This window comes from Phycodurus eques, chromosome 19 (genome assembly GCF_024500275.1).
Source record: "Phycodurus eques isolate BA_2022a chromosome 19, UOR_Pequ_1.1, whole genome shotgun sequence".
Classification (NCBI taxonomy): Eukaryota; Metazoa; Chordata; class Actinopteri; order Syngnathiformes; family Syngnathidae; genus Phycodurus; species Phycodurus eques.
The window spans coordinates 482,164-496,787 of NC_084543.1; the positions used below are offsets into that span (position 1 = coordinate 482,164).

The 14,624-nt window shown below is 48.5% G+C and overlaps 2 protein-coding genes across 9 annotated transcripts; both read left to right on the forward strand.

The window, feature by feature from the left end:
* Nucleotides 1–145: 145 nt before the first annotated feature.
* On the forward strand, nt 146–6,134 carry LOC133418294 (ADP-ribosylation factor 1). 2 transcript variants are annotated; one of them, XM_061706849.1, is made up of 5 exons: nt 146–209; nt 1,742–1,899; nt 3,491–3,601; nt 3,695–3,819; nt 4,925–6,134. In XM_061706849.1, the coding sequence occupies exons 2-5, from the start codon at nt 1,752–1,754 to the stop codon at nt 5,084–5,086; spliced, it is 546 nt and encodes a 181-aa protein (XP_061562833.1). In that variant the 5' UTR covers nt 146–209; nt 1,742–1,751; the 3' UTR covers nt 5,087–6,134. The 2 variants fall into 2 exon arrangements, with proteins under 2 accessions (XP_061562833.1, XP_061562832.1); XM_061706848.1 differs by having other exon boundaries at nt 153–224.
* Nucleotides 6,135–6,794: 660 nt separating this feature from the next.
* grb7 (growth factor receptor bound protein 7) lies at nt 6,795–14,413 on the forward strand. Of its 7 annotated transcripts, none has more exons than XM_061706844.1 (14): nt 6,795–7,143; nt 7,224–7,415; nt 8,383–8,509; nt 9,401–9,557; nt 9,634–9,755; nt 11,851–11,925; nt 12,268–12,516; nt 12,598–12,696; nt 12,767–12,835; nt 12,981–13,133; nt 13,255–13,312; nt 13,394–13,481; nt 13,808–13,901; nt 13,960–14,413. In XM_061706844.1, exons 2-14 carry the CDS (start codon nt 7,300–7,302, stop codon nt 14,104–14,106), a joined length of 1,554 nt encoding a protein of 517 aa, XP_061562828.1. In that variant the 5' UTR covers nt 6,795–7,143; nt 7,224–7,299; the 3' UTR covers nt 14,107–14,413. The 7 variants fall into 7 exon arrangements, with proteins under 7 accessions (XP_061562828.1, XP_061562829.1, XP_061562825.1 ...); XM_061706845.1 differs by having other exon boundaries at nt 13,017–13,133; XM_061706841.1 differs by having other exon boundaries at nt 9,401–9,730.
* Nucleotides 14,414–14,624: the final 211 nt, after the last annotated feature.

A 14,624-nucleotide genomic window follows, 5' to 3' on the forward strand; every position in this document is an offset into this window, starting at 1 on the left:
TCCGCGACATTTTGTGCACCGCTCCAGACGCCGTCCAGGTGCGCTGCGATTGGACAGCGGCGTCGAGGAGGCGGGACTTTGGCGCCACTCCGCGCGCTGCGATTGGCTCATTCGTGATAGTAGGACGGCTTGCTTGCGCCGGTTGCGCAAGACGCCATTTTGGAGTGACGGCAGCCAATCTAACGGAACATAACGGAAGCACCCACAAGGTAGCGTTTGACAAGGTACATTGTTTTCTCAAAGCCGACGGCGGCTCCCCGACGTTCGTCCGGTGCGAGACGACATGTCGAGGCGTCCGAACGGAGCGTTTTCATGAAAAGCGTTTCGCGGGGGAGGTCGCGCTCGCTTCGCCTTTGCTGTGACGCGGCATTTAGCGGCTAGGCTAGCACTTTCCCACAACGGGCGCATTTGGAAGAAATGCTCCACTCGAGATTTTGTTCCCCCCTTCTCGCTAGCCTTTCGCTTAGTCCACTGATGCTTCGATGAAATGTTCCTAATAATCGACATTTAACGGCATTATGCTCGGTAAACGTATTTTTTTATGTCGGCGTTCGCCCAGTTTATGCTAACGTATCCGCCCTAAGCGGCGCTAACAGGTTAGCGGCGCTATTTGCCTCTCAACACCCTCCAACCGAATCATTGAAAAAGAAACAATTCTCCCGTAACGTTAGGTGGAGCTTTTTTCTTTGAGATTATAAAGGCGAGCCGAGCCAACTGTCGGGAGCTCACTGGTGTGCGTTGAGCGGAGTGTCGATGGAGGAGCAGGCCGCGCTCAAGTGATTACTCGGCTCCGCTTCACGCCGCAGATGGGTGGCAAACAAGAAACAAGCAAGTCGACAAATGGCACTTGGACAGCAGCTCGCCAAGCGGTGGACGTAAATGCTTGACGTCGACGTTCGACGCCCTTTGGAGGGCTAGCGGCAACAAGCCCTAACGTTTTGGAACACAACTGAAGAAGAATGCGTTTAGTTCCATTGCCTCTCGTCAGTAAAAGGGTAACATTTAATCAATTAAACGGTAATTAACAACTATTCAGGTAAAGGGGGCAGTGTTTAGAGGCCTTCTTTAACTAGAAATTGTCTAAATCCTATGATTTAGGCCCCTCAACATGAGTATATTATTCATATACAACATTATATTCTCCGATTTCTGTCGTCCTCCATAAAAGCAGAATGATTATCTTTGCGTTCCATCAAAATAAGACATTTGCAAACATTCGCTTTTACTTTGGAAAACTTTGATCAACATTTTTGCCGATTTCCTGACGGATGTAACAGACTCAACCAGTAACTGAATCAGAATCAAGTTCAGGAAAAATCAACCATCACCTTAATCCATGAAGAAAACAATCGTTATTTGCAGCTGTAGTATGAATGATGTGTAACTGAGGTTATAGTTGAACCTGAAGCAGCCTCAGAAGTGGATATCCAACTAGTAGCCATTTGTTTGCATGAATCCATAGTCAAGAAGTAGCGCTCCGTTTCAAAAAGGTTTTTGTTTTATCATTAAACAATACCAAGCAAACATCACTCACCAGTTAAGACGTAATAAGAAAAACTATGATTTGGCATGAACTGTGTGGAATAAGCGATTCTAAAAATAGTGCATAGTGACAGGCCTACGAGCTTCCCTGATGTTTTGGAGCTTTTAGGTCTAGCAAAAACCTGAGATTGTTTCACACGAATTCCACTTCCTGTCTCGTGAGCCGCTAACCTGGTGTCCTTCTCCTTCCTCCCCGCAGTGTCGTCGCCATGGGGAATATGTTCGCTACCCTCTTTAAGGGCCTGTTTGGCAAGAAAGAGATGAGGATCCTAATGGTGGGCCTGGACGCCGCCGGGAAGACCACCATCCTTTATAAACTCAAGCTCGGAGAAATAGTCACCACCATTCCCACCATCGGTACGCACGCCGTCTCCCTCCGAGCGAACGCCGAGTTCCGTTATGTGCGGCACGGACGGGACTTGTGACTGGAACATCAAATGTTTGTACAAGTTCCTTTTAAATGGAACATCAAACGTTTGTTGACGTTGCCTTTATATGGAACGTGACACTTTTGCACTTAGATAGTTGCTTGAGGAACTTCAACAGATGACTCGTTCAAGCGCAAAAGCCGACAGCGGAATGCGCTGTTGTCCCGCGCGCCGTTTCCTAACCCTGCAAAATAAAACGACTCTCGTGTAAGACTTGTCCAAAAAGGTTTTGTTTCCGAACCCAACAAGTGCCGGGCGCATTTGACTTCGTCATCTTCATTGAAGCCAATCGCGAGCCCGCGGGTGTTTGCGTCATCGCATGCTTGTCGCGTACGTCCGCAAACGTTTTTGCGGCAGTTATTTCTCGGTCGCTTGCTGCTGAAAGTGGGGATAAAATATGCTAACTTTCAACTCTATTGCCTTCGGTTACCTGCCTGAAACAGTCCGAGAGATGATGTCACGAAGGTCACGGGTGAGATTGGTGTAGGCAGATTCGGCGAGGAATTCTTTGGCGAATTCGGTCGCGGTCGAAGAAAACGGATTCTGTGCAATCGATGGGACTTGTCTCTCCCTTTCAAGGTTTTGGATTAGGGGGGGTCAAGGTTCAGGGTTAGCTCAAGGGACTGTAGTTCCAGTACTCTTAACTGTTGTTCATTTTTAACCATAAAGCATGATTACATTTGGTAAAGCATTTGTGTCATTTTTATAGTAGTGAAGATTTGGTATTTGTCTGACTGTTGAAGAAAATTAGTTTCCTCGAGTTGTCTAGTTTGGCTGTGAAATGACATGAAAACGTCTGGCCCTTGTCAATAAAATGTAGGATTTTCCAAATCGGCCTCGTAATCCACAATATGCGGAATGTCACGCGACCAAAGCGGAAAAAAAGGTTTCTGGACTTCCTGTGTATGCTACGCTAATGACCGCAAGCTACGGGTTGATGACATGATGATTTGAAGCTGAACTTACAAAAAAAACATTCTTCGTAGGTGGGGTCTTTGGACAAAAGTTAAATACATGTCTGTGATTTATGTATACAAGTAGGATATGATATATGTAAGCACAAACGGCGCCTAAACATTGTCTATTGTCATCTTTGGTGGCTCTCCGGTGACCTCTTGTGTTTGACAAATGACATTGTAGACGTTGAAAGTTCCTACTGGTGCATTGAAACGCTCCCCTTTGCCGTCCGCCAACCAGGACGACGGGCTTCCACCTGATTTGCTCTGATTTGACTAAATTGTCAAATTCCGATGTCTGGTTTTGCGTTTGAACGCTTCTGATCTTTTATGATCCGGTAAAGGTCGAGTGTTCCGATTGAAGGAAGGGGCCCGAATGTTTTCGTCGTGAGCGACCCTTTCAGACTTCGTTAAGGAGAGCGAGAGGATTTGAAACGTACGTTGAAGCGTGGCCGGGCAACGTGTCGTGCTCCGCAAGTCCTTTCGCTCTTCGAGTTGCTGACAACGATGCGAGCGCCACGTTGTAAGTGTGTAAACGTCACAATGTGTCGTCATCTTGTGCAGGTTTTAATGTCGAGACGGTAGAGTACAAGAACATCAGCTTCACCGTGTGGGACGTGGGCGGTCAGGACAAAATCCGCCCGCTGTGGCGCCACTACTTCCAGAACACTCAAGGTCAGTTTGCGTGCGTGCACGTGTGTGGATGTGTGAGGGCAGCCATTGTGCGTGTTGACGTGTGTGCGTGCGTGCGTGCGTGCATGCGCACAGGTCTCATCTTCGTGGTGGACAGCAACGACCGGGAGCGCGTGAACGAGGCCCGAGAGGAACTCTCTCGAATGCTGTCGGAGGACGAGCTCCGAGAAGCCGTTCTTCTGGTCTTCGCAAACAAGCAGGTGAGGCCGTCGCAAAACGCAACAAGACGCGCACGCGACTTCCTGGCCGTTTCCGTAGTTGAAAGCCAGTCCCTGCCGATGTGCGCTGGTTACGCTAACATGGCCGCCGACAGAGAGTAAGCAGTCAGGTAGCCCGTTGCTATCGTTAGTTAGGGCTGCAACCAACGATTCGAAGATTCAATTCATCTGTCCATTATTTTTTGACGAATCATTAAACTTCTATCCCTTTATTGGAAAACAGAACATTCTTTAGAATTGACAGTGCAGAAAAGAAAAAGCATACATTGATGATTCAGTTCCCAGTTTGTTCCGTAACGTCCATCAGAATATCTTGTTCATTTAAAATGTTTTTGATTTCCAAAGTGCCAAAGCAGATGTTTGCAAATGTCTTATTTTGAAAAACACAAAGATTCTAACTCTGCTACTACGGACAAGGAGAGAAATCTGAAAATACTTACTGCTGAGAGGCTGAAATTTGAAGTTCAACGAGGTCTCAAAATGATTAATCGTTGATCAAAATAGTTGCCAATTCATTTGATAATTGATGAGTTGCCATTAATCGATTCATTGTTGCACCTCTAACATTTAGGACATTTTCAGATCTCTGTAGCAACTGTTTTTAAACAAAGCAACTGAATTCCTGACGGAACTATTTTCCCCTTCTTGGTGAGTGTATGTATACGTTGCACGAGTCGTCATTTATCCACATGGTGGAAATATTTGACCCGAGGTGGCCTTTCAGCACATGTCGCTACAGAACTAGTTTCACTGTGGATATTGACACACCAGCTTTTGCTTTTGTTCTTGGCTTGATGGTCACAATCTTACTGTTTGTAAACTTCTGAATTTGAAGAAAGTAATAAAAAAATGTTGAAAAAGTCAGTCTAAACCTATTGTGGAATTTAGCAAAAAAAAACAAGTATTTTGGTAATCCCAATGGACCTAAAACGGGAAATGTGTCATCTGATTTCATGTCATAGAGTGAGAAATAAAAGCACGTCTTTTTACGTGTATGTGTATGTAAACATCTGTTTCCAACTGTAAATAGAATGAAATGAGGTATGCGTTTGTGTTGAGTCGTATGTCGCGTGTGTTTGTCAACCAGGACCTCCCGAACGCCATGAACGCCGCCGAGATCACGGACAAGCTGGGCCTGCACTCGCTGCGCCAACGCAGCTGGTACATCCAGGCCACGTGCGCCACCAGCGGCGATGGCCTCTACGAGGGCCTCGATTGGCTGTCCAACCAGCTCAAGAACCAGAAATGAGCGTTCCGCGCGCCACCCGCCGACCGACCGACACACACACACACGCGTCTTTCTTGTTTCTTTGGACCGACACACGCGTCTTTCTTGTTTCCTTGTTCTATTTCCGCACGCCCCCCCCCCCCCCCCCCCCCTTTCCCTCATGTCGGGGGAAATAACGCTGGCGTGCCTTTTACACCCGTGTGGACCCCGAGCTCCCTCTGTTTAAAACCCCCCCCCCCCCCCCCCCCCCCCCCCCCGAGGAAGCATGCTTTTCATTGCCCCGCCCCCTCACCGTATTAAATGCCTGATTGCTAGATGTCATTTCACTCCTGTAAGAAGCATTTAACCTGTATCAGGTCAGAGTTCACCCCCCCCCGACCCCCTGCTGTCAAGCATGAAAATCATGCTTCCTCTACAATCACAGCTGAGCCCCCCACCCCAGCACAAGGCGCGTTTGTGGGAGGAGTCTTGTGGAAACATTTCAAACAAACATTTATTTTCATTTTTTTTCCCTACTTGTTCTCGTTCTTCCTGTCACGCAATTCTATTTGTACTTCTGACTGCGCAACCAACCAAAACCATCCCAGCAGTTTTGACGACGACAACAACAACAACAACAAAATGTCCAGGAGCCAGCCAGGAAGTTTTGAAGTCGCCCAGCGGCGGGCGGCGTCGCCGTTCGGTTCGGAAGAAGGATTGGGGCACCGGATCAGATGGCCCCACCACACGGGCGAGAAGGGTGCGCGCTCGCGTGGCAGGAGAGGACGGCGGGCGGGTCTGCGGGGACGGAGTCAGCGGGCCACCCGCGCCGTCCTCAGCCCGCCGCAATGATTGTAAATGTGTAAACTGTTTTGTGGGCTTTCCTCAACACATATTAAGAAAAATAAAACGTGAGTTGATCAAAAAAAAAAGAACGCGCCATGACGTCATCACGCACCGCAAACACCATTCACACGTGTGCTGGGCCGCCAGGTGGCACCAAAGAACCGGCAACAAAAGCACAAGACAATTGGAAGTGTTCATTTGTACAACCAGCTTTTTAATTAAATTATTAATGACATCCTTTTCATTCTTTGTACAAAGTTATTTATTGATTCTAATCACTTTTTAATTCAAATTAATGTTTTTTTGTGCCACAGTCAAGTTTATTGAACATTTTTCCCCAATGCAATTACAATGTACACTTGTACAACAATCACTTGAAGTCAGTTTTAAATTAGAAAATTTCAATTCATGTGTTTTTGTACAACTTTCATAATGTAATTTAAATTTTCAAACGAATTTTGTTAAAATGTTCATAATTATGTTCATTGTATAGCAGTCCATTAAATTCTACAAAACTTCATCATTTTAAACGTACATTTTTCAAATACTTTTCACAATCTATTCAGATTTGTCAAGCGTGAGCTGTAACATGAACTAAAGTAAAAGGATATAAAGCACGTGAATCGTTACAAACTTGCAATATTGTGAATTAATAAATGAATATAAATACAAAAAGAAAAAATAATGGTTAAATGTGTAACACGTTTTCAAAGTTGGCAGTGGCGCTGTTGACAATTACATTTTACAATAAACTGGTGTGTTATAATGAATGTTTATTTGAATTTTTATGACTTGCCTTATGTTAATTTGTACAGCAAGTTGTTCATAGTCTTTTTCAAATTATTATTTTTTACTAATTAATATGTTCATTATCATAAATGTTCTTTTGGACACCAGTTATTTAAATTAATTTGTTTAAGAATAAAAGTTAATTGAAGATATTTCTAACGAATTAAATTGGTCATCCATTTATTGATTTATTATTTTTTTCTTTTGCGCTCGAAGTTTGAGTTTTGCTTTGGTCAATGATTTGCGCGTGTGTGCAGGTGCGTTGGTGACGCGTGACGGTGGCTCCTCCCCCCGGCAGCAGAACCCGCCAAAGGTGTCCGCGCTGACGTCATCGTCGCCATGATGACTGACAGCTGAACGCCGACGGCGGCCACGTGCGAAACTCGGAACCGCCCGATCGAAACTGGGACGGAAACGACGCCTGAAGTTCCAAACGGACAACACGACGCCGCCTTTGACTTCTTGTGTGTTTGTGTTGTTGCGTGTTTGTGCTGTTGTTATGTGTTTGTGGTGTTGAGTTGTTGTTGTGTGTGCGTGCTCGTAGGTGGCTTTTCCCCGTGGTGACGTTACGTGAAACTGAGAGAGCGCAGTTCGGATTTTGTGAATCTTGAAGGACGAAAATGTCCAAAAACAAGAACGGTTTAGACGACGATGGGGATGACGTCACCTGGGCAGAAGTCAGCCGCTCGCAGCCAATCAGCATCGCCGCCGTCAGGCGCGAGACGTCCGTCAGCAGGTGCGTGATGACGTCACGAGCGGTGCCCTGTCTGGGCTTGTTTGATAGGTGGCGGCGCCCAGTCACGGACCACAATCAGAAAACCAACTAAAATATCGCCTGACTGAAAAGATTCTGATGACGTCTTTGACTCAAAGACGTTTTTCATTCAACACAACTGATTTTATTTGTAAACCAAATATAGGTTTATATTTGCTACATTCACAAACGTGTACCCCCTCAAGTTCACGTAAAAAAATAAATATACAGTGCTGTTCCTTAAGTGAGAAACTCAACAATAAAATCAAAAACTTGAATTCGTTCTGTACAAACACTTCAAAATTAATGAAGATATATGTATCACCTTACAGCACAACAATAATCATGCGCTAAAATGTCTTTTGTCTGTAACCCAAACACTGAAAATGAAACACATTAACTTGGGTTATATCTATTTTTTTAAATTAATATTGTTGCTGTTATTAAACTCATTCACTGCCAGCCTTCCCAGTTAACACGGATATTTGACTTCTCAAGCCGTCAATGGCAGTCAATGTGTTAATTATTAATTGAACTTGGTTTCAACATCCAGCTGATCCACATATGTTTTGGTAGACGCGCCCACTTTGATGTGGATGTGTCCCCCCTCCTACCCCCAAAAAAAGACAGAAGTGCACTCTGAACCTCACTCTGTCAATGCTGCTGCAAATAAAATGTGCTTTGGAAATTTAGCATGTGATTAAATATCCTTTTAAAGACACTACAACAACAACAACCCTTACTACTACTATAGAGAATATCAAATAGTACTGCAATATTCGTTGTATCATTTCATCATGTTGATACATTCACGCGCACGCTCGAATTGCACACGTGCGAAACCAGGATGGCTGACCGCAAGCGGCCAATCGCCGCAGGGGGCGTGTCCTGACCGCAAGCGGCCAATCGCCGCAGGGGGGCGGTTAACGTTTTTCTCTTTTTCTTCCAGGAACGTACGAAGCGAACTTTTCTCGCCGTCCGCGCTGTCCATCCCCGACCCCTTCCCGGAACTCTGCGGTCCCGCCGGGTCGCCCGTTGCCGTGGCGACGCTCTCACCGCCATCTGGCGACAAACACGTCAGTCTGCGAGCACGAATGCACAAAACAACCAACACGCACGACGACACTCGCATAACACGTGCGCCGCCTCGATCGCTTGAACCGACAGTCGGAACTTTCCGGTCGGGCTGGTTTGGCGCCTCTCGGTCGCCGCCTTTGTGCTGGCTGTTGTTGGCCCCGCCCCTTTTCCCGTGCCGCAAAACAAACTGGCCGCAGTGCCGCCCGAAGATCCCGTCGGCAGAACGCAACCGGCTGATCGGAGACTGATCGGCACCCGGCAGGAACGACACGTGACCTCTCTTTGTGTGTGTGTGTGTGTGTGTGTGCGCATCAGCAACCGCGTGACTTGCTCTCTCTCGCGTCCGAGTCGAGAGTGTGGCCGCCAAGTCTGCGCACACACGTGCTTAAAAACACACGGACACGCTTGCGGCTCATTTTCACATACTTTGATCAAAAGACACTTCTAAAAAGAGAGATTTTCTAATTGAGACCTTTTTGGTTTCCAAATGTGGGAATTTCCAAACGCTGCAACGACCTCGCTTCAAGTCCCATTTTCAAGAAGTTCGCGATGATTTTCGGCAGCCGCGCTTCTTAGGCCAAAGCAAAAAGCTTTAGTTTGTGGTATCGAGGAACTACATTCAAGTGAGTTGAGGAGTTTCATTTTCACAAAAGTAGTGCCGTGACACCTTCTTGTGGCATCTCTAGGCAATTAGAACCCGTTTTAGGGGGCGTCAATTCCTCACAGCCTGTGTGACAAAATGATGATGCGTTCGCAATCGTTTATCGCTCCTGAGTCGCAAATCTCGACGTTGGGATTTTCCGGAACTATCCGGGTCGACAATTAAAACAATCGAACGATTTCCAAAACGCGCGGCCGTGTGACGTTTGTGTGTTTGCCGTGTGTGTCAGCTGCTGAAGGTTTTCGCCGAGGGCGAGCACGGCCGCTCGCTTTACGTGAGCTCCGTCGCCACGGCGATGGAGGTTTGCCACACGCTGGTGACGACGGCGCGGTGCGGCGAGCGGGAGAACTGGGCCCTCATGGAGGTCCATCCCGCCCTCGGCCTCGGTGACGCACACGCACGAGCGCACGCACGCACGCGACGGCGAGCGCTCCTGACCGAGCGTGCGCGTCTCCTCCCCAGAAAGGTGCCTAGAGGATCACGAGGCGGTGCCGGAGGTTCAGGCCGGCTGGGCGCCGAAGGCCGACACGCGTCTCGTCTTCTGCAAGAACTACGCCAAGTATGAGTTCTTTCGCAAGCCCGCGGTACGAGCGCCATCATCGTGACATACAGCGGCTGAAATAAGTATTTAACGCGTCACCATTTTTCTCACTAAATATATTTCCCAAGGTGCTATTGACCTGAAAATTTCACCAGACCTGAGTAATACATACATACATACGTACATACATACAAAGAAAGTAGAACAAATAAGCTCCGAACTTACGTTGTGTGTAAAAATGTGAAAAAGTATTGACCACATGAAGAAAGGGAGGTGCAAAAAGGCACGGAAAGCCGAGAAGGCGCCTAAAATCGATCAAGAATCAAACAGCCATCCAGTGCAAATGAATATCAGCTGGTTCAGCCCTAATTGATGGCCTACAAAAAGGTCTCTGTCTCAAGACTATCACAAACTAATTGTTGCAAAACATAATGTGTTAAATACTTATTTCAGCCGCTGTAATCGTGACTATGACATCATAACGACATTTCATCGTGACCCCATCGTAACCTCAGCACCTCACCATGACATTAGAAATGAGCAAGTTATGACGAATTTTCATTACCTTTGACTGGAGCGCAGCGGCACGGTAAATGACTGGTTAGAGCGTCTGCCTCACAGTTCTGAGGACCGGGGTTCAATCCCCGACCCCGCCTGTGTGGAGTTTGCATGTCCTCCCCCGCGCCTGGCACTCCGATTTCCTCCCACATCCCAAAAACATGCATGGTAGGTTAATTGACAACTCTCAATTGCCCGTCGGTGTGAATGTGAGTGCGAAGTGTTGTTTGTTTATATGTGCCCCGCGGTTGGCCGGCAACCGGTTCAGGGCGTACCCCGCCTCCTGCCCGACGATAGGTGGGATAGGCTCCGGCACACCCGCGACCCGTGTGAGGAGAAGCGGCTCAGAGAATGGATGGATGGATGATTGGAACTTTGCCCCCACCAACATGGCCACCAGGCCGCTTAGCCAGGCTACCACAGCGCGCTACTGCATATGTGTGTGTATATATATATATATATATATATATATATATATATATATAATTCAATCTGACGCTCTTACTGCGCTTGAGAGCGCGCCGTTCAGAGAGGCAGAGCGCACTCCATTTCCTATGAATTGGCAGGAATATACGTCAGTGCCTCCACCATATTGAGTGTGTCAGTTTTGCCTGTAAACATCCGGCGCTCAGAGTAACCCAACGGCACACTCCAACAATGCACTGAGTTTCCGAACATTCCCAAGTGTAGGCAGCGCGCTCGGAGTGAAATTCCCAACGTACCCATAGTCATCATATCTACGGTAGCAGCCCGGCTAAGCGACGTGCCGGCCACGTCGGTGGGGGCAACGTCGTCGTCACCGACAATGCACGGACATTGAAGATCAATCTGAACTTGTTCATTTTGTTCTTGTTTCTCGTTTACTTTTTTGTCAAAAGAGACCACAAATAATTTTACCAATGAAAGGTTGTTCCTGTGATTGTACGTAGCTGTGCAGTTTTTGGTCGCATATGAAAGCTCACGAAACATCCATCCATCCATTTTCTGTACCGCTTTTCGTAGAGCACTAAACATTTGCAGCTAACAATTTGACAAACCAGAGTATTGCCTTCATTTGAATTGGCATAATCCTATATAAATCCATGTCAGGAACACTGGTACAAGCTGCAAAGTTTATTCCAGGGTGAATATATTTGTATCTTTTTTTTGAGTTCGCCCATACCGTAAACGCTTTAAGCTAGAAGCATAGAAGAACGGGTTGCTGGTTTGATGAACTGCAATTTACATACGATCCGATTTGTTGACTAACTGCAAACATAATCAGTGACTAGTGAACCGTCAAGGTCGTTTTGTGGCAGCCCTAATTTCCATCGAGAAAAGGTTCGCTTGACAAATGCGTTTATATGCAATTAGTAAAAATGTTGAGTGGCAAGTAAATCTGGGAAACCAGATCGTCATCATCATCATCATCATCAGTGTCTGCTAAGCACAAAAGTTCATGTCAAGCCCTGTTTGAAGTGCACGCACGCGTTGTGTCATCGTGTGGTACGGCCGCGTACCACACGATGACTTGGCGGTCGTGAAGTCGTTCGATGCTGTGGCGTGCTCTGACGTCGTCGTCCTCGTCCTCCTCCTCTAAGCTCTTCTTCCCAGATGCCATGATCTTCGACGGCGCGGACGGCGCCAAGCGGATGACATCGCAACAACTCATACAGGTCAGACACACGCGCGCAGACATGCAACACACGATGTGCACGGACGCTCATACGACACACGCGCTACAAACAACACGCACGGTGTAGATAAGCTTAACGACGACAGGCATAGACAAGCAGCGCACGCGCAACACGCACTCACACGCTACAAACGAGACAAAGACACGCAACACACAAAACAGATGTACACACATCATGTATGCATACACAAAGTCATGGAATGTACACACCGATACTAGATTAGAAACAACACTTGGAAACACACAAACAACACACATCGACACGTAACACACACACTCTGATGCGCGCTTGTGCATGCGTGCGCACGCGTGGTCCGTTTAGGACCCGGTCCAGTCGGGCTCGTGTCCCGAGATCCGAGGTTTCCTGCACATGAAGGATTCCGCGCGCAAGTCGTGGAAGCGCGCTTACTTCTTCCTGCGCCGTTCGGGTCTTTACTGCTCGTCCAAGGGCGCGTCCGAGGAACCGCGACACCTGCGGTACGTGGCAGACCTCCGCGACCTTCACGTCTACGACGTGGTCGACGCGCGCAAACTCTACGCCGCGCCGCAACACTTCTGCTTCGCCGTCACGGTCGGTGACCTGAGCCACGGCGTCACGCTGACAAAAGGCGGGCGTGGCCTTATTTGTGTGTGTGTGTATGCGTGTGCGCAGCCTTCAGGAAGTCCGGTCCGCCTTCAGCACCTGAAGATGTTTTGCGCCGACAGCCACCAGACCAGAACCTGCTGGACCTCGGCCTTCAGATTGTTTAAGGTTAGGCTCGGATGTTCGAGCGCTCAGCTTGAACAACATGTGACCTATTTTGTGTATGTGTGCGTCTTAGTATGGGAAGCAGCTGCAGTCTAACTTCCAACAGTCCGAGTGGACACGGCGAAGCCTGACGGACGGCAAAGTGAGCACACGCACGCGTGGAAACACACACACACACACACACGTGCACGCACATGCACACGCTTGTACACAAACATGCACACAGAGACACACTCACATGAACGCACACATACAGACTAACGTGCACTCTCACACGCACACAAAAGAAGGGTACGCTTGTGTGTGATTGCGTGTGCGTGGAGGCCAAGTCGGAGGCCAGCCTGGCGGTGATAGACTTTTCCGGAAAGTCCGGCGGTCGCGTCGTTGACGACCCGACAGAGGCCGAGTGCACCGAGTGCCGCGAAGGGCGAGCCTGGCGGGTGAGTAGGGGGGCCGATCGTCACGGGTGTGTGTGTGTGTGTGTGTGAGGGGGCGTGGCCAAGTGGTAGCGGCGTCACCTGTTTTTTGTTTTGTTTTGGCTGTACGTGTTTTGGGCGTCAGCGTCGGGAAGTTCTGCGCCGCAGCCCGCCCGACTCGAGCTCGGCCTCAGGACCGGCCCGTAAGTCTACGTGCCCGCCGCGCTGTCGCGGCCGCCGCCGTATCGCTCGCGTCCATCTTTGTGTGTGTTTGGCGGTCGCAGCGCTCCACGCCGGCCAGCTGTGGTTCCATGACGGCGTATCGCGGAAGCAAGCGCGGCGGCTGCTGGAGAAACGAGGCCTCGTCGACGGGTGAGCCCGCCGGTCGCCACGGCAACCGCCTTGTCCTACTTTGGGAGCGGGAAGACACGTTCGAGCTAACGCGATCTGTGTGTGTGTGTGTGTGTGTGTGTGTGTGCGCGTGCCAATGTATATGTGCATCTGTATGGGTGCGCATTTTTTTTGTTTGTTCTGTGTCTGGATGCTTTTGTGTGCACGTGTGTGTGGGTACGTGTTTTTGCGCATCGTTTTGTTTCGTCTGTGTGTGTGTGTGTGTGTGTGTGCGTGCGTGTGTGTGCATGCGCACCCATATTTGCACGTGTTTGTGTGCATATATTTCCGCCCCCCCCTCTCCGCAGGATGTTCCTGATCCGCACGAGCCAGCAGCACGCTCGTTGCTTCGTGTTGTCGTTGTGCTTCGAGCTGAAGACCAAACACTTCCTGGTCATTACTGTGAGTGCCTCCCGTGTGCGTGTGCGCGTGCGCGCGCTGACTGCGCGTATGTTTACAGTGCGAGGACGGCGAGCGGACGTTCGTGACGATGGATGACGGCGCCACGGTCTTCGCGGGCATTCTGCAGCTGGTGGACTTCCACCGGGTCAACAAGGGCATCCTGCCCGTCTGCCTCAAACACCCGTGCCCGTGCGCGGCGCTATGACCCCTCAACTGTTGGTCGACCCGCACCCCCGTTTTAACCCCCACCCCTTTTAAACGCGTGTTTGTTGCACGAACCCATCATGCAGCTGTTCCAGCAGTCCTCCCGCAGGGTCATGTGACCAATAGCGACCAATGACGGCATGACAGGAAACTGGATCCGTGATGGCCTTAGAATTCACGTGTCGATGCATTGTTTATTTTTTCGCGTTCTGTTTGCATTTTAGCACATTTGTCAATGTTAACATGGCATTTTTACCATTTTGAAAGTCTTTTAATTATTCTTTTACATGTTAAATAAATCATTTCAAAATAAACGTTAACTACGCGCCTTGTGAAGCTCAAACTGGTCAACAACAGCTGACCACTGTGAAAAGAAGACGTCACACATCAACGCTGACAGGCAAATAACGCAACTAAAAATCGTTTGGCCCCCGTGTGGCCGAAGGGGAACCTGCTGAAGCGCTCAAGCACAAAACAGTTTATTTTTTTTTTGTCCTAAGTCTTCCTTGACAAACGTCA